Here is a 21100-nt window from a genome sequence, read left to right as displayed (position 1 = left end):
ATTGAATTGGTTATTTTAACTCCTGAGTGGTTATGTTTTCTCAGAGCACGATGGATGGCCTGGATGCAGCGGTTCAACACAAACGCTCCCTGATCAACTCTTGCATACATAATATCATTTTCTGTCTTCTTTCACACACATACACTTTACATAGGCTATATGAGTCAGTGAGTATGCTCGACTGTTTGCTCCCTCGCTCGCATTATCTCCCTTCCCCCACTCTCTTTCAGTGACACAGAAAAACTAACGCCGCCCCCTCCCTCTTTGCTGCTCGCTTTGCCCCCCTTTCTCCAATGGCAGACAGACACCATACTCTTTTTACTCTGTGTTTGACCATTATATCTTCAATTTACATTCCCCAGGCAAACCCCCCATAGAGCATCTCCATCAGCGAGCTCTCCTCCCTTCCATCATCATCTTCTCCTCTTCCTCCTCGCCTCTAAATCAGTGTTGATGCTGTTCTGCAGCCTCCACTGAAAGCTGGTTCTGCCTAAAAATCCATTGCATGCCGCTTTCCCCCCTCTCTATTCATTGTTCACTCCATCTCTCACCCTCCCTCCTCTTTCTCTCAGCATCACTCCCTGGGAACCCACTTGTTTTCCCCTCCTCAGTATTTAATGTTGCCTGCATCTCCCCCTCCCCATATTCATCTATGTGCTTATTCGCCTCTCATACTCTGATTTGATATGCATCTCTACCTATCTCGACACATCGCTGACCTAACAGTGCTCTCATAGACAGGACTTCATTATTTTGCATCCAACATGTGAGTGGGTTTTTTAAACATCTCTTTGCACTATTATTTAGCGCACAGTAGGCTGCATTTGTACTCTTTCTCTCAGTAATCTGGTCAGGGTTCAGCGTGGTGGTCTGGACGGAGATTGGTCAGGTTGATTGGAGTGTGCATGGATGGCTGGTTGGGGGTCGGCATTATAAGTGTGCCTCAATTTGAAAGGAGTGAGGGGTTAGACCCCGCTAATCCCCGTTAACAGATTAATTATCTTTGGGCAATATCGTGTTGCTGCCGTGTTGTGAAGTCGTTCGGGCGTTAAGCTACGAAGGGCTACAATGCAACGATAAAGGGTCCCTTAGGGGTGTCTCCCTCAATCTTAATCCCTCTCTCTCTCTCTCTCTCTCTGTCTCTCTCTGTCTGTCTGTCTCTCTCACTCTCTCTCTCTCTCGCTCTCACTGAGAGCTCCTCTCTCATCCATCAACAGAGGCACCTCTCCACTGTCACCAGACAACCATCCCATTATTGGTTATTTCATATTTAAATCACTGCAAGAATTATTGGCTACATTTTTTCACAATCTTGAAATATTTTTGGCATGTCCCCAAGCTATTTTTTCAGGATGATGTTTTTTCAAGAGCATAAAGCGTTGATGGCTGGCAGTATACCTCTTTGAGTGGGTAAATATTTCACGGACGCCGGCGTAGAGAAGAGACGAGGAGGAGAGAGAAACCTCCCAACACAACCGACAAGAGGTAAGACCCTGATCTCTCTCTCCTGCAGATTATGGCTTCATTGTTGATATGGTTGCAAAGCTTTATCATCAAACAAGTGCAACTCGATTTGAATGGGCGTCAAACCACATTACAGCATTTTACTCATTTTCATCCAGGCTTATCTTTTCAAAAATGCTTAATGGATATTCATGAAACACAATATTGCCTAAATGGATTCATGCTTATCTCTTCCACTCTCACACGTAATGGATGCATCTTCTCCCATTTGCAAAATCAGATGCTGTAATGGTTTAGTTGCATCCAATTGTTTCCCACCCAGTTATAGTTCAATTTGTCTTGTATCTTCTCTGAATGCTTTTTTGTGATGTGCGAGATAATTGAATATCTTGTTCTGCGGCGGTCAGTAGTGTGGAAGCGTTTTGTCACCATCAACTTGTCATGCTGGACTCCTGCACACATCAAAGCACTGATTTGCTCTGACATGCTGGCTATGAGCTGCACTCACTTACCTTCGGTCAGCTGCACTCACTTTGAAGGTTCATTGTTGCGGAGCTGAATTTGACAGATGAATGTGAAAATGGAACTCTAATTGAGAGTATTCTTCTTTGCCTGTCGCTTCACTTCAGTAGATAAAGCTAACTTTGCTCCCTTTATGAAGATGTTAATTAATTCCTCCTGGCTAATGTAGTGTCTCATGAGACTGAAATGCTTTCACATAAATTGCAGTCATTACGGTTGTTGTTAAGAAGCAGTTAGGCGACTACTTAGGCTGTAATGTGAATCATAAAAGATTTTATGAGGCAAATTGGAGATTTCAGCAGCAAAAAGACTACATTAATTATATATATTCTGCTGGAAAGAGTTGTATCTATATAAAAAGGATGAAGGTGGAGATGAATTTCCCGTGCTGAAGATGATCCTAAATTCAGCTGACAGAGAAGCCTCAGCCCTGTTCTCATTAGCTGCTGCACAAAATGGCCCTTTTCTTTACATTTAGACATCATAGAGTCATATCACGCAAGTGGTTTCATTCTCTGTCGCCTGAGCTCCGTGCAAACTGAACGCAACACAAATATTCCCCCAATTCTTCAGGGGTTCGGACTCTCACCATCTCTCTCCACGACTCTCCCTTTTCTTTTTTTCCTCTCCACCGACTGAAGTCAAAATCACATTTATTTGGCTTCACTTATGCAATGGTAACAGGCATGATAACAAGCTGGCAGGAGACATCACGTCAACATGAGGCTTCCTATGTGTGACAACTGCTGAGTAACTGCTGCTCCACAGGACCGTGACCCCCCCCCATCAGCACCTCATTAGGGGGCCTCAATAACTTACCTGGGCTTTGACTCGATGTCTTCATACATCCCTAATTAATTAAGGGATTTCACATTGAGACAGATAAGTTAGTGCTTTATATATATATATATTTTTGTCTTAAATGGTCTGATACAGCTTCTCATACTGTATGGTGGGAAATCATAATTAGTGATCACTATTTTGACTCACTCCATTGATAGTGATAACATCAGGTACACTGATTCTCCTTTAATGGTTCTCCTACTTCATTATTATGCCTCTCAAAAAGCTTTTATCGTCTCCAAAGTCTGATAAATGCGCCTCATAGACCTGCCTCCCAGCTGCTATAATACATCTAATCTAATGAGTTCACTCTAGATAAATGATCATGAAGGAATGCATAAATATAACAGCACACAGTCTGTTTACACTGCAGATGTGCGGTGGATGGAGTTGGGGATGATTGGACTTGTGACAGTGGAACCATTAAGGTGAAGTGACTTATTGTAAAGGGTTTACAGCCGCCCTGCCTGGCCAAAAGGGAGAGCTGTTAACTTCAGCCATAAGCACCCCAAATCTGAAAGGGAAAGTGTCTGGCAGTGAATGTGACTGAATCTAAACTTTTATCACGTACAGTATTTAACTCAATTATGCTTGAATCAATAGGGATAGTAAAGAGCCTCAGCAGTGTAGAACACTGCCAAATTGAAGAAATAACAGCTGCATTCAAAGATAATAAAAAGCCTTTAATTCAGAATCTATCTGACATTATTACATCATCAAATGCACTATTGTATCTGTCATATCAGCACTGAGCTGGGCTGTATCCCCCTTTGTATTACGGCATCAGTGCTGTTGTTGTGCGCTCTGTCTTAAACACTTCTTTCTTAAACAGTAAAGCTCTGACGGTCTCTTAATCTGTGTACCCGGTATCAGAAGCCCCCCGCCCCCCCCTGCTCCGTCATCGTAATAAGATTCCAGTGTATGTTTTGACTAACCGGATTTGCCCTTTGTATTTACCCTACTTTCTCCCCATTGGCCGGCTTTAGTAAGCAACGGTTCACCATGCAGTCAAATATATCATTATTTGTATAATGGTGGAGAATACATTGTTCTTCTCCTGCATATGCTCTACTACGCATAATTCTTCAAAGGTCTCATAGATAACCTATATAGTCCAGGCTGCTCCTATAGTACATACCCCTTTTATAAGGTTAAGAGGGAAGTTTGGTAATAACAGCCATTTGTTATAAATATAGTCACGTAATCTCCCTGTGTTCAAAGCAAAACCCCTCCGGCTGCTGCTAACGATTATTATCAATTCATCTGGTATTAATTCATCGCCTGTGTTATGAAATGACAAAAATGGCCAAATCAAGATTCTAGAGCCCAAGGTTACATCTTGTTTTAGGCAGCAAATATTCACTAATAGTCCAAGACCGTCAAATGTTAAATGTAAGATGATATTAAACAAAAACAATCTCTGCAATGCTCAAAACAGCAAACACTTTACATTTCTGATTCATTAAATGAGGCAAATCACTGTAGATTATTGGCACTTGTAAAGCTTATAGATTATATTATACATTTATATTATAAACAGTATAAATGCTTGATACATTAGCTTTATGTTGCGAGGAGAAATTGAAGGTATAAAAAAAAAGAACAACTCATATACTTCAGCCTCTGCTCTGAGGGAGGTGTAAACACAGATGTACACTCCCAAGAGCATCTTTCAAGTAACCATGACTGACATTTTGACCCTCACTTTGGTCGGGTGGTCACTGCTCATACATCCTCTCCACTGAGCCCACAGGGAGGAGCACAGTGATGGAAGAAGTATTCACATCCTTAGCTTGAGTAAAGGTATCAACAGTACAGTGTAAACATACTCTGATACAACAGTAAAAGTTCTGAATTCAAAATGATGATTACAGTAAAACACATAAGTATCAGCATACAAATATATACAATATAAAGGAACAGAAAGTTAAAATACTCATCATGTAGAAGGTCCTCTTTCAAAAATGTATTTAGTACTGAATTAGTGATGCATACATCTGACATCATTTTAACGTTGCAGCTGGTAAATGTGGAGCTAATTTAAGATACCTAAATACTCCTTTAGTTATAATAATGCATCATAACATAACATTTTAATATTCTAATAATCTAAAGTAACTAGTCGTCATTAAAGGTGTCACATACATGTAGTGGATTGAAAAGTACAATATTAGCCTCCAAAAGTGTGTAGTGGACTAGAAGTATATAGTAGCAATAGAATAACTCAAGTAAAGTATTTGGGCTTGAATACTTGAGTACTTAGTTACTTTGCTGCGCTGCAGCTTCAGAGTTGCAGTGACCTTTCCGTCCTCTCCGCTCCGCAGTCCTTCACCCTCCTTTACCCTCGCTCCCTCTCCTCCGCTCTCGTTCACATCCTGGTTGCTCTTACCCGTCTTTCCTTCACTCCCGCAGGGTGGAGGAGGGGGACCGGTAGCAGTAGAAAATGGCTGCCATGGCAACGGTGCCCAGCTATACCCCTTCGCTGTGGGTGAGGATGTGTCACGCCCTCCCCCGGCTGGACCTCACCATGCAGATGAAGGACAACATCTTTGTCCCCGACAGCTGGGAGTACCAGCAGGTAACCCACACCTGCCACACCACATGCTGCACTGTAACTGCTCGATGTAAGGTGCCACGTTGCATAATCATTACAGCACTGTTTCTCCATTTGGAGTGATAACTCTACAGTTATGGTGAACTACAATTCAGTGACTGAATGATGGGCAATTAGCTCTTCGTGACACTTTAAATTGCTCCATAAATCGCTGAATGTAAAGGCAGTCAGCAGAGCAGTGATGCTGCCATTTACAGTGCTTTATATAAAGCTTTTCATGCCAACTCACTGACCTATTGGTAGGTCTATTGCACTCAACCACTCAAGGAGTCCCTTATCTCATATCTAACATTTTTCATTTTCTACCACGCTTTAGATGCTGCAATTGTCTTCTAAAGTGTCACTTGCACTTCTGCCATGGTGCAAATGTAATTCATATTTTGTTTCCGTGAGTGAAAGGGATTCAACTTGGTGTTCTCGCAGGTTCCTCCAGCTGCAATTGTCTGTTTTTATTCTAAACTGTGCAGTTTCTGCTACAAAATGAATGTTTTCATCCTCCTTCTCCTCCAACAGGCTCTTATACAAAACGTTTCTGCCAGAAGTGTCTCGCTGTGTGTGTTTGTGACTTCTCTGCAGTACAAAAAGAGGGGGGGGGCTGTATCCCTGCAGAACAGAAAGACAAAAGAGACTGAAAGTGCTCTGAGAGAGGAAACGAGAGAGGGAATGAGTAATGCGGGGAGGTTGCTGAACAGAATACCGGGCAGGGAAAGAGAGAGAGAGAGAGTGAGAGTGGGAGTGAGAGAGAGTGGCAGTGAATGTTTTTAAGTAGGTCACAGATTATTAATAGAGATTCAGTGGTGTGGATAGAAAGGAAGAGAGGGGAGAGTGTGGGGGAGAAAGTGAGTGGGAGCGTGGGGAAAGAGGGGTGGGTGGGGTGGGGAGGGGCTTCAGAGAGCAGGAGGTGAGATACAGTTGGGAGAAGGTGGAGGAATGGGCCGTGACAGACGGGCAGATGGATGGAGGATAATACTGTAGATATGTGTCAGAGCACGAAGCATTTCGGTAATGTTGACTTTATGACATAGAGCCTGATCAGAAAGTCTGATATGGCTTAGTGACATTAATATTCACTATGGTGCAGATCAGGGACTGATGTGTTAAAGCTTTTCAACTTAATGGTCAAGAATCCAAACAAATTGCAAAAACTTCCTCTGTAAAGCACACATTTTATATTCTCATTCCTTTTTAATCATCATCTGCTGCTGCTTCATGGGGGTGAGACAATATGACAAGCCATGTATTTTAACACGATTAGCTGATATTCAACCCTGTCAAATTGCACTTATAAAAAGGAAATTAAAGTGCAGTTTTTCACATTTACTGACTCATCCCTCCTCTTCCTCCTCTTCATTTTTTTTCTCAGACTCTGCTGGTTTTGTCCAGTTTGTCAGCCATCGCTCTCGTCATCTCCCTCTTGGTGGTCCTCTCCTTCCTCATACACTACTGCTGCTGTCACCGTGGCGACCGAAGCGAAGGGTCGGAGGAGGAGGAAGAGGATGAAGATGGTAGCACAGGTCACGGTTACAGCGGAAAGAAGGGGCGGGGCATCTATTGTGTCACGTGGATGGCGGTGGCTTCGGTCACGCTGTGCTGGTGAGGAAGAGGATTCATTATCAGCATTACACTTTTATTTTAAAACTAAATACATACAGGTCACGTGTTCACAGCGGAAAGAGAAGTATTCAGATATTCAAGTAAAAGTACCATTACTGTAAAAAAACTGAGCATATGAACATGTTCAGCAAAGCCAAGTATTAGTTCATACTCTTAACTAAGTACTGGGTACTTTACAGATTATGATATTAAGGGTTTATAAAATATGATACATTGCTGCAGTAGAAAAAAACAGCTGTATATATAGCAATCAATAATCTGCAACTCAACCAGTGAAATCATTCAAATGGATCTCAGAGATTAATGCATGTATGATATTATTCCCCAAAAATTAATAATAATATATAATAACACTTTTGATACCTAAAGTACACTCTTCTGATACCCCTGCGGAGATTTTTTTTTGGGGGGAATTGTAACTTCTGAATACTTATTTCACCATTTATCATTTATTTATTTATCATCAGTGCTTAAAGGTGGGGTAGGTAATTTTGGCGAAACCAGCTCGAGTGCGCTAGAATTTGAAAATACACAGCCGGGAAAAATCTGCCACTTCCTTACAGAGCCCCTCCTCCAACACACACGAACGTGCACATGACCAATGAGGGCACGAGATAAGTTTGTGCACAGATGGAAGGCTGACAGGCAGGTAGGCCATCCAGTTACTTTAGCCGGGCCGGCTAAAATGATTGGTCGTGCTTTTTACAGTACTACGGCTTCCACAGGTGACATTTTTTATGGATTTTTTGTCAAAGCACTTCAGATATTCATTGCTATCAGGATGTTAAGAGCATTCCATGGAATATAACAAAAAGTGTATCCCGAGCCGGTTTCTCAAACTTACCTACCCCACCTTTTAGCAGTATGAGGTTTTTGAGGAACTATAGTTTTCACTTCAAACCAAGAGGTCAGCTCTCTCAAACGGGACACAAAATAAATTAAAACACTTTCTGGGGACATTTTGGATTAGTTGACCTTTTTGAGCCCGAAACAATTATTTCACAGCAAATATATTTTGGGAAAAACACTAATTTGCTTTCTTTCTTTAATTGAAAGAAACAATACCACTCTATTTGCCATCAAACCTTAGCATAAAAACTGTAAACTGGGACGGCCAGCCTGTGTCGTCCTGTTTCACGTCTTTTTGCTCCGTCTTTACCTTACAGACACAAGAGTAGCATCACTTTCTTATCTACCTCTCTGCAAAAATGCCTATTAGCCTGAATTCATAACATGTCAAACTACTGCTTGTAATGAAAGCATCTAAGAGGTTTAAAGAGAAAATCACTCTTCGGTGAAATAGATAACACCTCCAAAATACAAAATACAGTTTTTTGTGCAAAGTCCCACAAAAGGGACTGGGGATCACATTAGTTTTCATATAAATGCATCGAGCGGTAAAGGCCCATATATAATCACCAGGTTGATTCGCAGTTGTCAGTCCTCCACTCTCTTTCCTTACATTTCCTGTCTCTCTCATCACTATCAATTAAGGGTAAACAAAGGAGAAACATCCAATTGAGAAATAACTACATCACATTCATATAAATGCAGTAAAATCTACCAAATGTTGGTCTGAAATGTAGTCGAACATGATACGAGTAAATGCAAGTACCTCAACATTTTATTTAATTTTAGGCTGTGAATCACAAGCTGTCCCTCTCTCCTCTGTCATGTGCTGTTTAGTCTGTCACACTCTCTCCATGTCAAAGAGGAGTGGACAGCTGATGGTCACGCTAAGTTGCTGTTGACCAACCACAGGCCTATGACCACACAGTGTGTGTTAGTTTGTGTGTGTTGCTTTCAGTGATTTCCCCATCAATGTGTGTGTGAGGATGATCTCAGCTCACCCAACTTCAGTACATTTGTCATTTACCCACCGGTGTTCCCCTCAGATCTGGTGAATGACCATGCAATCAGTGTGAGCCAGTGCACTGTCTGCATGGTGCATGTCTTATGCAGGAATGCCGCCTGACATCAGTCCACTACGTTTTTATAACACAGAAGACATTAAAGGGAAGCTCGGCTGCACATCAGACCTTTTAAATCTAAAGCTACAGTCCGAGCTGTGTGCTGTAATAAAATTATATTGCAATTTGACGCTTGAGTAGTGCTTTCTATTATATTCCAGTCTATTACCTGCACGTTTCTATGCTGCGAGAGTGTGTTGTTATATCACAGAACACAATGTACAGGGGCTGTGATTTCAGCTGTCACAGTGATGTAATATACAGATTGTAGGTCCGTGTCTGCCCCTTATGGAGCGTAATGTAATGTAGTCATCTCCTCCTCTGATGCTCTCTGCGCCAGACTGGATGAGAAAAAGAATGCCGCAGTTTACCTCTTAAAAATATTTCGCGTGACACCCTTTCCTCCAGATCGTGGCCTTTTTGTCACAAGTATAAAAAACAGTCTTGTGAAATTCAGCTGCTTTAGACAGCGTTCACATTTAGCAGCTTGAAATGCAAAGCACACACAGACGTAGACACACATTCCTCCTTTTCCTTTTCCCCCCGTGCTTTCTAATCTGGGTCACATACTTTGTGGGAGATTGGGTCATACCATTCCTCTCGGGTTTGAGGGGATTTGACGAACATCTGGACTGAGCCTTAATCTGAATATGTGAATAACAGGAAGATATGTAAACATGTCGCTATGTTTAACATTTCGAACATTTTCCCTGTGGAAGCTTAGCCGTTGAGTGCTAAGAGTCAACTTTTTTCCCTTCATCTGTTTATTCCTTCCCCTCCTCTGTTGGTATGCTCATCCAGAACTCACACATCCCATCCTCTCCAGCTCTATCTCCTTGTGTCACATTCATTTAAAATGTACATACACACTGAATTAAACATAACATGTATGCTTCTGCTATCTGTTCTCTATCCCCCTCGTTACACACACACACACACACACACACACACACACACACACACACACACACACACACACACACACACACACACTCAGTTGACATTGCAAAGATACATTAAACAATATATTGTGCAGCCCGAAACAGGGATAATTAATAACAGCTAATTACCAACATGCTTCTTGACATATACATCTGTGTTTTCTCCAGGACTACATCGACTCTTTGAAAGGTTTGTGCTATGATGGGATGGAGGGATTGCTCTACCTCTCCCTTTACTCCTTCCTCTCTGCGCTGGCCTTCACTGCCATCCTCTGCTCTCTGCCCGGCGCCTGGAGGAGCTTCCCCAGGTGAGGAGTGAGAACCATTTGTGTGGTGCATACTGTCGCTATAGGTGTTTATTCTACCATCAGTTGTTACTGTTGACATTTTCACTCATTTATACGCTTTGAATTGCCTTGCATACACATTGCCAAAAGTAGTGAAAGACTCTGGGATTAATGTACAGTAGATTAATGTTGGTTTAAAGTTTCTGCATGCTATACAATGCTACATGCTGTACAATGTTAAAAAAAAAAGAGTTAAAATGGCATGCCTAAAAAGATATACAGTAAGCTTTCTTCAAACAACTCCTAGATTAAACTTATTTCTCATTTTGCACATTCAGGAGTTTGGTAGAAGCGGCACAGGTTTGTTGGATCTGCTGAGAGCGGATTATTATTATGTCTATCCAATCAGGAATAGTGACAGAGAGAATCATGGAGGTGTGTTGAAAGACATCAGAACACATACAGCTATGAAGAGAAGAGGTAATAAGCACAGTGGTGCTCATCATCACTCACACGTATCCCTCTCTGTCTCTTTCATGGACGACCACAGTGAATCAGAGGAGTATGAAGACTCGGACAGCGAGAGTGAGGACCCCTTCACCTCCCATCAGGCACGTAGACAGACGGCCACGGGGTCTCAGCGAGGGGCCATCACCCCCTTCTATAATTACCCGGGTGCTGGGTGGACACCCCCCTTTTCTAGTGCGCCGCCCCTCCCGTGAGTAACACAGACACTCAGACACACAGACAGACAGACAGACAGAACGTCCCAGATGTTGCAGGCAGAGGTTGCTATTGGATACAGTTTACGCACCGAGTTTGTGTTTCTGTGTCGAGATCTCTACCTCTGGGCAACTTTTATACTGATACTGATCAGGGATCGCAGAGTAAAGAACACATAGTGACACTTTTGAGACATTTTTGTGCAGACACATACTCTTTTTGGTGAAGATACACAGATTTCCCCCTCAATACAGTACTTTATTCATGACACACCTAGTGTTAGACACCCATCTTTACCAGAGAATAGTGTAGTATAGTCAGCTAGGTTCACACACTCTCTCCTCTACACAGACATGTAGTCCACAGAGCTGTCAGGTTCAGCACATGCATTGCAGACAGACACACAGACAGGTCAATATGGACTCCAGGGTAGGCAGAGAAACAGACACAACTCCAGAGGTCTGTCTGTCTGTCTGTGTGTCTGTCTATCCGTCTGTCGAGTGTTTCAGGACAGACGATATAGGCCGCTCGGTTCATTTCTCACAGATCTTGTCTCAAATGGCGTCCTGTCTCCTAAACAGTAGTAGAGTACTGCTGTGTTGGGGGGAGGGTGTCATTGACGAGGCCGCGCTCGTAAAAACTCCGGCGATGTGAGGCTCAGGTTGACCATATAGGTAACCCCCCCCACCCCCACCCCACCCCCCTAAAAAAAACACCCTTCTGTCTCGCTCTCATCTGTCTCCTCACCGTGGTGTCCAAACTCTCTCAAGCTATCTCTCTGGATCTGTCCTTCGCTCTTTGTCATACCTCCTTCTCCCTTGTTGGTTCTCCCTCTCTTCTAGCTTTCCATTATTCAATTTTGTTTTCCCCTTTCTCCCTCACTGATGTTTCCAAGTTTAGTCAGAGCTCTGAGAAACCTAATCGTGGATTATATTATAACTTCCTTCTGCTAATACCAGCTGGTCATCTTGACTGCTCCCCATATCTAATATTAACACAAAGATAAACACAAGCATACTGACAAAACCAAACTGTCAAGGCTCAGAAACTCAGCTAGCACTAAACATACAGTCCACTCCTCTTAAATGACATCTGCTCGGGATTGCTTTAAAAGCTTTCTGGGGTTTATCAGGCAGATAAACAGATTCATTAGGAAAACAACATTACAGCTGAAATGGGACTGGTGAGTCACACCCAGCTCTAAATGCATGTAATTGCAGATTATTGTACAAACCCTGCAGTGCACCATCAGTCAGGAGTGGACTGTACGGCTCTCAGTAGTAATAATACCTACTAGTTTACTAAGTGCTGTGTCCTTCCGCACTATATTTCTAACCGCTCTTTCTCCTTCTTTCCTGTTACCTGTCCTTGGCTCCTGTCACCCCGCGGCCCCCTGTCCCGTCTGTCTTTCTCAATGTGTCTCACCCCTGTTTCCCTCTCTCCTTCATCCTCGGTTCCTCCTCTCCCTCTCTCCTGTCCTTTTCTCTTTCTATCTCTATACAGGACTCCAAACGTTTCCTCCAATGGCAACCCTGGCTATGAGAGCCTACCCCTGACTGACAGGCAGTCCCCACCCCCCTCTGTGAGTCCTCTGTACTTGTGACGCCATCGCAGTGCCATTTTATATCTGCTGTTAGTGCACACGCTCGCTTTATAATCAGTATCAAACGGACTAATATGGTGACCTCGCAGGACCCTGTGGGCTGGCCTTTTCTTTTTTTCGATGCTTCAAAACCCGCAAAAACATGAATTTACATTTTGTCACTGTTACTAATTTGTCTTGCATGTACTCTTATCACTATCTGGCCATTTTACAGAGCACCTTACCTTGAAAACAACAATTTAAATGAAGATAATGATGAATGTGAAATGTGCAGCTTTCAATAGCATCTCATGGTCATTCCCTGAGGAAGTCTGTATATACATAATGTATGACCACATGTTAACTCGGGACTAAACGTACGGTCTCATGACAACTTAGCTCTCTCCATGACAGGTGAACTCCATTCACATGCAAGACGTGATGCAGCTAAAAGCTTCAGGAAAGAGCTACATATAGAACAAAGTTAGAGGATCCCTCTCTAACTTTTTCCAGAGCGTTTAGTTTCATCTTACAGTGTTCCTCAGCAGATGGAGTCTGGAGTTGAATGCCCCCCATCACCCAATGAATTACTAATACATAACATGACCAAACTCTTGTGTTATAACAAATTAATTACATCCATGAGTAATGAGAAAGCTGCATGCATGTAGGGAGACTTGATGCAGCTGAAATCTGGAAAAAGCTAGTAAGTGGACTTTTTTTGTCAAAGTAATGCACATATTAAGAACTAAGGAGGGAATCAAGTGAAGCGGTATGAGCTTTACTTCTCCTTTTCTTTCTTTAAGATTTCAAATGATGCTTTGATGTATTAAAGCCTGATGGTCAGATAGTGAATAAGTCATGTCTTGCTGTCTGCTGCCTTTGAGTTAATGCTGTGTGTGAATAACAAATGTTGTTCTCTTCTCGTTTATTTTCTCTCTCCTTTGGACATCTGAACCTGTCTCCTGTTGTCTCACATCCTCTGTTCGGGGCGTGCAGTACTCTCCCAGCATGCTGACTGGTTACGGGGGAGGTCAATCACACCCCAACCCCGCCCATTCGAGGAACCTGTATTCACGTTGATTATTATTTTTTTGTTAGGAAATGTATAGAAAAAAATATGTTTAGTTTTCATATGAATGGACACTTTACTGAAATGAAAAAGAAACTAATCTAAATAAAATGAATGCTAGGTGTGAATTCAAAGTGCATAACGTCAGAACCACTGAGTATTATTATTAGAAGCACTTAAAAGAAACAGGTCCAAATGGACTGTTGATATAACCGACAATGATATACTGGTATATGGTTGTGCAAATATGAACCAAGTCCACCTGGTCTAAATTATTTCCCCTCGTCTGTCCAAACTCTGTGTAAACTGTGAACAGTGGTGAGGCAAGTCAGAATGGTATTGACGTTACTACGTTGTAGTTTTATATTCTTAAATGTATCAGTACCACCAATTTATTTTTAAGTTTTTATATAAATATTGTTGTAGAAAAGCCCTGGCACGTAGCAACAAGACACTTTTTTTTCTTCTGTGAATGGTTATGCAGTTCCCTCACTTGGTATCATGTTTTTTTATTATTACTTTTTATAGGTGGCAATTCTGTATTTTCCTTGTATTACCTAATGGTATTCTGTATATGTCACTGTCTATAATATCTGAATAATCATGAACATTTGCTCTTTAAAAAAAAATACTTGAGGGCTACCAAGAAGACCCTGTTTTAATGATTGAATGGAGAACTACAACTGCCACTAAAGAACTACAAATCCCATGCAATGATAGCAGGCACATAGCAATATGATTCTTGCTACTGGCGCTGCAGTAGCCCTACCGTAACTAGCAATAATAACTATGTATGGCATTGGGTTTCTGAGATCTCTCCAAGAGGTTTTGTGTATATATGGTCTGGTATGAGATTTCATTGAATCCCCCCTCCCTGCCAACTGACCTTGTTAACCCCTTGAATTGAGTTTGTATGGTTATCAATGCTCCTTTTGAATGGCATCCTTTTACACTCAAGAGTCTAATATAAATAAAAGATAACTTCAATAACCTTCAGCTGGTCTTCATGGTGTCTACGAGTCAATGCAATGTATGTAACAAACACAAGGCTTTACAGAGACAAGAGATTCATACTGAAAACAAGAGGTCAAAGTTTAATATAAATACGTTTCACTATAATTAACCTCTGAGCTTGGGTTTATGTGTGAGTCAGTCATACATACCAGAGACAGCGCTCCTACTATTTTGGATATGCATAGATCAATAAGAGAGATACAACACAAACGTAGAGTTTACAGTCACAGAAACAGTGTTTTTGCATGTTATTCAAAGACTAATCAAGAATAGTGTACTTTATATTCCTGCAACAGTTCCTTTCAGATTTAAAACAAGACTACCTTTCTAACATCTTTCATTAATGATACAGCTGTGTAAAACTCAACCTGAAGAGACCTTCAATCTGCACTAATTGGCAGGCAATCCTAATTAAAGTTTGGATCAGCTGCACACTTCACACAAAATTAACATCACTTTGACAAAAACAAATGGAGGGTCACAAAGTAATTGTGATGGATAACAGCTCTTAACCAAATAAAAAAATCTTTAAAAAAGGAAACACGTGTCAAAATCCCAACAATTTAGCACGCTATAAAAAGTGTCAACAAGGTTGCAGTGAATGTACCAAAACATGCAAAGACACTCGAGGCCCTTAAATGCTTCATTAGGTGGAACCATTGGAGTACCTGTGAGAACAAAGACAGGGCTAACAAATCAAAGTCAGTGCATAGAAGGTTTACAACAACAGTTGTGGGAAGAAACGGTGCGGCTTGATAACTTATACATTTGACATGACCGTCTTTTACGCACAGTACAAACTGATCTAATTTTGGCGATTAAATTGTAATAGACTACAACATTTAACCCTCTTTCAACTAGTCTCTATTGCAGATGTTTTTCCATCACACACACACTACAATCTTTCCTAACATAAACAGAGACATTTCAGTCATTATCACATCTCAAATGTCATCAAACAAACCAACCTTTGCCTCATACTTTGTAAGCTTTGATGCACCTTCCTAGTGTTCAAAATAAAGGTACCGAGAGAAGGACAACGCAGATACAGGGGTCATAAGAGCAAAAGCGTTTACATCGGCAACAATCAAAACAGTTCTTCATACCAGGAGTAACGCCCGTCACTGCTTCTCTTTGGAATTGTGTAGATATTAAATGTATTTTAGTGCATTCCCTGAAGAGTTTTCTGTAAAAAAAAGTCTGTCATCATCCCAGAGGATATCTTTTTCCATGCTATGTAAGGTTATGGCCAAGGCATCACTTCTTAGGGTTGTCCGAGTTCAGCCATGAGCCGTCCTCCTCCACTTCCCGCTGGACGACCAGCAGCATCTCTGCCACGTCCTGAGAAAGCTGTTCGCTGAGAAATGTGCTGCACAGAAACAATGACGACAACAGGGAAAAAGTTAAAACAACATGGACACAGACAGAGGGCAGAATACTGCAGCGCTCTAACACAAACAGTGAGGTAAGCCCCATGTGATCGCTCATATGGGATGACTCACATGCTGCTCTCACCCAGAACGGACTTCATATATCTGCTCTGAAGGGACATTTTGAATGTGCATTCTTACCGTAGTTCTGCCTCTCCCCCAATACAGAGAGGGCTCTTCAGTTTGGAGTCCAGGTTGTAGTACTGTCCGTTGACTTGCCGAACCGCGAGCCAGTGCCGCCGTCGGAGTGGGAGGGACACGATTCCCAGAGACACCCGGGATGGGACATTAAGAATAAAACCATGGACCTTTGACATGCATAGGCTCTGAACCGTCCTGTATTAAAAAAAAGGGAGAATGGAAGTATCAAACAAGATTTCCACCTTGAGATCTCCTTAGTTATCTATCTGTTATGTTTAGTATGTTCCATGGTGGACTGTTTCATTAATTCACCTAAACCTGGTTTAACAATTTCCCAAAATTAATGTCTAATACATAGCTGTAGATAGTTAGGAGTGGAAGCAAAAGATGAGTCAGGCCTCATATTTACAGCGCAACATGCCTTGGGGTTGCATTGCATGATGGTCTAGTATTATGGCCTACTACTTGTGCAGAAATGGGTGTTTCCATCTGTCTGTGAGACTAAAAAGATTTACAGTGGGGCAAAAAAGTATTTAGTCAGCCACCAATTGTGCAAGTTCTCCAACTTAAAAAGATGAGAGAGGCCTGTAATTTTCATCCTAGGTATACCTCAACTATGAGAGACAAAATGAGAAAAAGAAAATCCAGAAAATCACATTGTCTGATTTTTAAAGAATTTATTTGCAAATTATGGTGGAAAATAAGTATTTGGTCACCTACAAACAAACAAGATTTCTGGCTCTCACAGACCTGTAACTTGTTCTTTAAGAGCCTCCTCTGTCCTCCACTCGTTAACTGTATTAATGGCACCTGTTTGAACTCCACTATGGCCAAGACCAAAGAGCTGTCAAAGGACACCAGAAACAAAATTGTAGACCTGCACCAGGCTGGGAAGACTGAATCTGCAATAGGTAAGCAGCTTGGTGTGAAGAAATCAACTGTGGGAGCAATTATTAGAAAATGGAAGACATACAAGACCACTGATAATCTCCCTCGATCTGGGGCTCCACGCAAGATCTCACCCCGTGGGGTCAAAATGATCAAACTCAGGTCCAACATCATGACAGGCAACTGAACGGCTTGGCGCTCGGTCACGGCGGCAGCCTCACCCTCCCTGTGCTAAGGGTCTCTGTGGGCCCTACCCTGTAATTCTTATTTTGGTACCTGGAAACTGTACGTATCCGAGACTTGGCAGGACATAATTTTTTTTCCCTCTTACCTTCATAGTTTGTTCTAAAGGTGGAACTCTAGAGGAATCAATAGATAGACAATACAAATCATACAAGGTACCACCTGACAAAGTAATTAAGTGGATTTGGACCAAATTGTTAAAGGGTTTTAATTACAGATTATGTATCGACATCTATCAATCCTCACCTTCGTTTTCTACTCAGTCCGGAGTATAAATGTCGCGTTGTACGGAACCCCAACGTAACGTACTACCAGATCATAATACCGGATGATGAACACGTCTTTACCCACAAAGGTAGACAGACACTCTGATTTTTCTAAATGTCACCCCGTTTTTTCATAAATCAGTCGGTGGTTAACACGTTCAAGAGGTTGAATTTTTCTACTCTCTCCGGACATTAAAAGTAGGATCCATATGGAGTTGATACTCTCTGTTTTACTCTTTTTCTTTTAGGTCTTTTAGTGTAACAGACTAAAAATTTCTTAAATAAACGTTTAATACCACCTTTTATTCATAAACCAGTGGATGTTTGTTTGTTCTAAAGACCGAGAGTGTCTGGACATTGAACAAGAAATTCTCGGAGGAGACAGGAGGTGAGCAATTGACATAATTACCGTGGACAAACTTGAGGTGATACCGGTTCTGGTTTCTCGACAGTTTCCTGTGGTCTTTGTTTTAACATCTGGACGTGGTCCGACCCTTCTGACTTAGACGTTATCCATTCGTCGAACCACACTTCTTTAGTTGACACCCTCGTTAATAATCTTTTACCTTCTGTATGTTCTGGTGACTATTAGAGGGAGCTAGACCCCGAGGTGCGTTCTAGAGTGGGGCACCCCAGTTTTACTAGTTTCACTCTTTTTTAGGTCTTGGTGTGCCCCCCTGGATCAGTTACTGGACGTCTCTCACCCTGGTTCATTGTTCTCGATAGGTAGTATTGTGTGTTCGGCGGTCCCCGAGTTTAGGAAGTCACGGTCTGCAACAGGGGGACGATTCGGTCATGTGACAGGTCCGGGCAGACTTCAAACGATCTCTCGTATGTATGCCTAACCTTTACATACCAGTCAGTTTGGTTTTATCTTGAAAATATCCATTTTTAGTTGATCTGCACAACCTTCTCTTTCTTACGACTCAACGTTAGTTTCTTGTGGTATGGATAACACTTTGTTACCCCCACTTTGTAGTACGGAAACCCGACCAAAAAGAACGTTTCCCTGGTCCTGCTGACTTAGGCACATTTCCGTTTCTTACTTACCCCCGGGGTCATACACTCTAAAACTCACTGTTGGAGGAAGGTAGTCGTTCCCGTAACCTTTCTACTTTGCACCGACCCAGCAAAGTCATGCTGTTACTAGGTTTGTGTCCGCGGGCCCGTTGCTCCTCACCGGAAGCATTCTTCGTGAAAGTTCCAAGGACCTCAACGGATCGGTCTAGGGGTCTAGATTGGGGTATCTTTTAGAAACCTCCCTCAACTTTCAGACACAACGGGGTCGCTGTCGGGTTTTGTAGTGAACGAGATCTTCTTCTGACGTACTCCTTATCCCGTGTTTATGGTCGTTGTCACACACTTTTGGAAAACTTCTGAATGTCTTTTACAAACTGGGAGACAAGTAATGTTAGGTAGGTAGAAGAGGGCGAATAGGCACCGGCCCATAGCCCTCGCATCGTCCAGGTCGTCTCTCGGGGTTTGAAATAAAAGGGAGACCGGTGTAGTTTGGTCGAAGACTGGACCCCCTTAGGGTTCCGCGAGGGTTCGGTCGCTATCTATTCTAGGGAGGTTGGACCAGGATCCAGAAATGGGGCAACAGAGAAGGGTCGACCTGGTACGGACACTTGTGGAGGGATCCCTCCCCGGGTCCACCCTAGGATTGATCCAACGGGGTTTGGTGGAGTTGACCGAGGAAAGCTGCGCTTTCCTCCTCGCCAATTTGAGGCTCTAGGGAGGGCCTACCTGGCTTGAAGAGTGGAATAGGGATTCCCTCTGTGGTCGGTGGTTGACGCCTCTTTTGGCGTAGACCGGCGAACGTGGGCGGCTAGGAGCAAGGAAAGCCAGTTACTGGGTAGGAAGTATGGTATCCACTCCCATCCTTGCTTTTGTACCGCGCCATTCTGTCTCTCGAACCGGAAGACCGAGTCGAGGGAAAAGGCAGTGTTGCCACGCCATTTCGCTGACGTCGCATGGCCGAGGTGACGAGGCTTAAGAGGCTGGGTAGAGCCCCAGGAACCAAGAGCTCACTCCCTTGTTACCTCGCACTCTCACCGCAGCCTCTTAGCCTCGTCAACCCTCGCGCATGACGGGTCAGCGAAATGGCGTGGCAACGACTGCTTTTCCCTCGACTGGTCTTCCGTTTCGAGAGGACAGATAGGCGTCGGTAAAAGCAGGATGGGAGTGGGATACCAGTACTTCCTCCCCCAGTACTGGCTCTTCTTGCTCCTAGCGCACAGGCGCATGTCTACGCCGGCTTGGCTACCCAAAAGAGGGGGCGTCCCACCGGTACCACAGGGGGAATCCCTATGTCCGCAGCTCTTCAACAGTAGGCCCGTCCGGCCTGGAGCCTCAAATTGGCCGAGAGGAAGGCCAGCTTTCCTCGGTCAACTCCACCAAACCCCGGTGGATGCAATCCTTAGGGTGGACCCGCGCGAGGGATGTACCCTCCACAAGGTCCGGTACAGGTCGGAACCCTTCGGTTCTGGTCCCCATTTGGATCCTTGGTCCCACCTCCCCTACATATAGATTGAAGCGACCGAAACCGTCGCGGAACCTAGGGGTCAGTCTCGCCAACTACCCGGTCCCTTTTATTTTCAGAAACCCCCGAGAGACGACCACTTTGACGAATGGAGGGCGCTGGGCCGGTGCTATTCGCCCTCTTCTCTACCGTGACCTACATTTACTGTACTCCAGTTTTTGTAAAAGACATTCGCAGAAGTTATTCCCAAAAGCTGTGTGACAAACACCATAAATACCGGGTAAGGAGGGTACGTCTACGAGAGGATCTCTCGTCACTACAAAACCCGCACACGCGACCCGGTTGTGTCTGAAGAGTTTGTATGGAGGTTTCTAAAAGATACCCCAACTCTAGACCCGACCGATCCGTAGGTCCTCGGAACTTTTACGAAGGAAATGCTTCGGTGAGGAAGCAACGGGCCCGCCACACAAACCCTAGTTAACAGCCATTGACCTTTCTGGGTCGTGGTCAAGTAGAAGTTACGGGAACTCACTACTTCTCCACAGTGAGTTTTAGAGTGCTATGTACCGGGGTAAGTAGAAAGGAAATGTGCCTCAAGTCACGCAGGACCAGGGAAACGTCTTTTGTCGGGGTTTCGTACTCACAAAGGTGGGGGTACAAAAGTGTTATCCATACCACAAGAAACCTACGGTTGAGTCGTCAAGAAAGAGAAGGTTTTGTGCAGATTCAATCAAAAATGGGTTTTTCAAGATAAAACCACACTAGACTGGTATACGTGTAAGAGGGTTTAGGAGAAGACCTAGTAGCTTTACGAAGAGATCGTTTGGAAGTCTGCCCGGACCATGTAACATGACCGGAATTCGTCCCCTGTGCAGAACCGTGACTTCTCTAAACCTCTGGGGACCGCCGCATCACACAATGACTACCATCGGAAACAATTGAAACCGGGTGGTCGAGAGACGTCCAGGTAACTGATCCAGGGGGGGGCACACCAAAGACCCTAC

At 43.2% G+C, this 21100-nt stretch overlaps 3 protein-coding genes across 6 annotated transcripts in view; 2 read left to right on the top strand and 1 right to left on the bottom strand.

Annotated features, from left to right (window-relative positions):
- The first annotated feature begins 778 nt into the window (after positions 1–778).
- Positions 779–7040, top strand: LOC104960482 (protein tweety homolog 1-A). Its single transcript, XM_010788550.1, has 3 exons — positions 779–1485; positions 5242–5407; positions 6807–7040. Exons 2-3 carry the CDS (start codon positions 5273–5275, stop codon positions 7038–7040), a joined length of 369 nt encoding a protein of 122 aa, XP_010786852.1. The 5' UTR covers positions 779–1485; positions 5242–5272.
- A 3098-nt stretch (positions 7041–10138) lies between these two features.
- Positions 10139–14628, top strand: LOC104960441 (protein tweety homolog 1-like). 3 transcript variants are annotated; one of them, XM_010788495.1, is made up of 4 exons: positions 10139–10276; positions 10806–10866; positions 12482–12560; positions 13560–14628. In XM_010788495.1, the coding sequence occupies exons 1-4, from the start codon at positions 10168–10170 to the stop codon at positions 13641–13643; spliced, it is 333 nt and encodes a 110-aa protein (XP_010786797.1). In that variant the 5' UTR covers positions 10139–10167; the 3' UTR covers positions 13644–14628. The 3 variants fall into 3 exon arrangements, with proteins under 3 accessions (XP_010786797.1, XP_010786798.1, XP_010786799.1); XM_010788496.1 differs by lacking the exon at positions 10806–10866; XM_010788497.1 differs by lacking the exon at positions 12482–12560.
- A 78-nt stretch (positions 14629–14706) lies between these two features.
- The window catches only part of josd2 (Josephin domain containing 2), a 10461-nt gene continuing 4067 nt past the window's right edge, over positions 14707–21100 (bottom strand). For both annotated transcript variants that reach the window (XM_010788493.1, XM_010788494.1), the window contains exons 4-5: positions 16218–16412; positions 14707–16015 (exon numbers count right to left, since the gene is read on the bottom strand). In XM_010788493.1, coding sequence (XP_010786795.1) covers positions 15904–16015; positions 16218–16412 — 307 coding nt within the window. In that variant the 3' untranslated portion in view covers positions 14707–15903. The remainder of the gene's footprint in view (positions 16016–16217; positions 16413–21100) is intronic.

This window comes from Notothenia coriiceps, unplaced genomic scaffold (assembly GCF_000735185.1).
Source record: "Notothenia coriiceps isolate Sejong01 unplaced genomic scaffold, NC01 NC01_scaffold00031853, whole genome shotgun sequence".
Lineage (NCBI taxonomy): Eukaryota > Metazoa > Chordata > Actinopteri > Perciformes > Nototheniidae > Notothenia > Notothenia coriiceps.
Note: the sequence above shows the minus strand (reverse complement) of the source record. Positions and strands in the feature narration are given on the sequence as shown.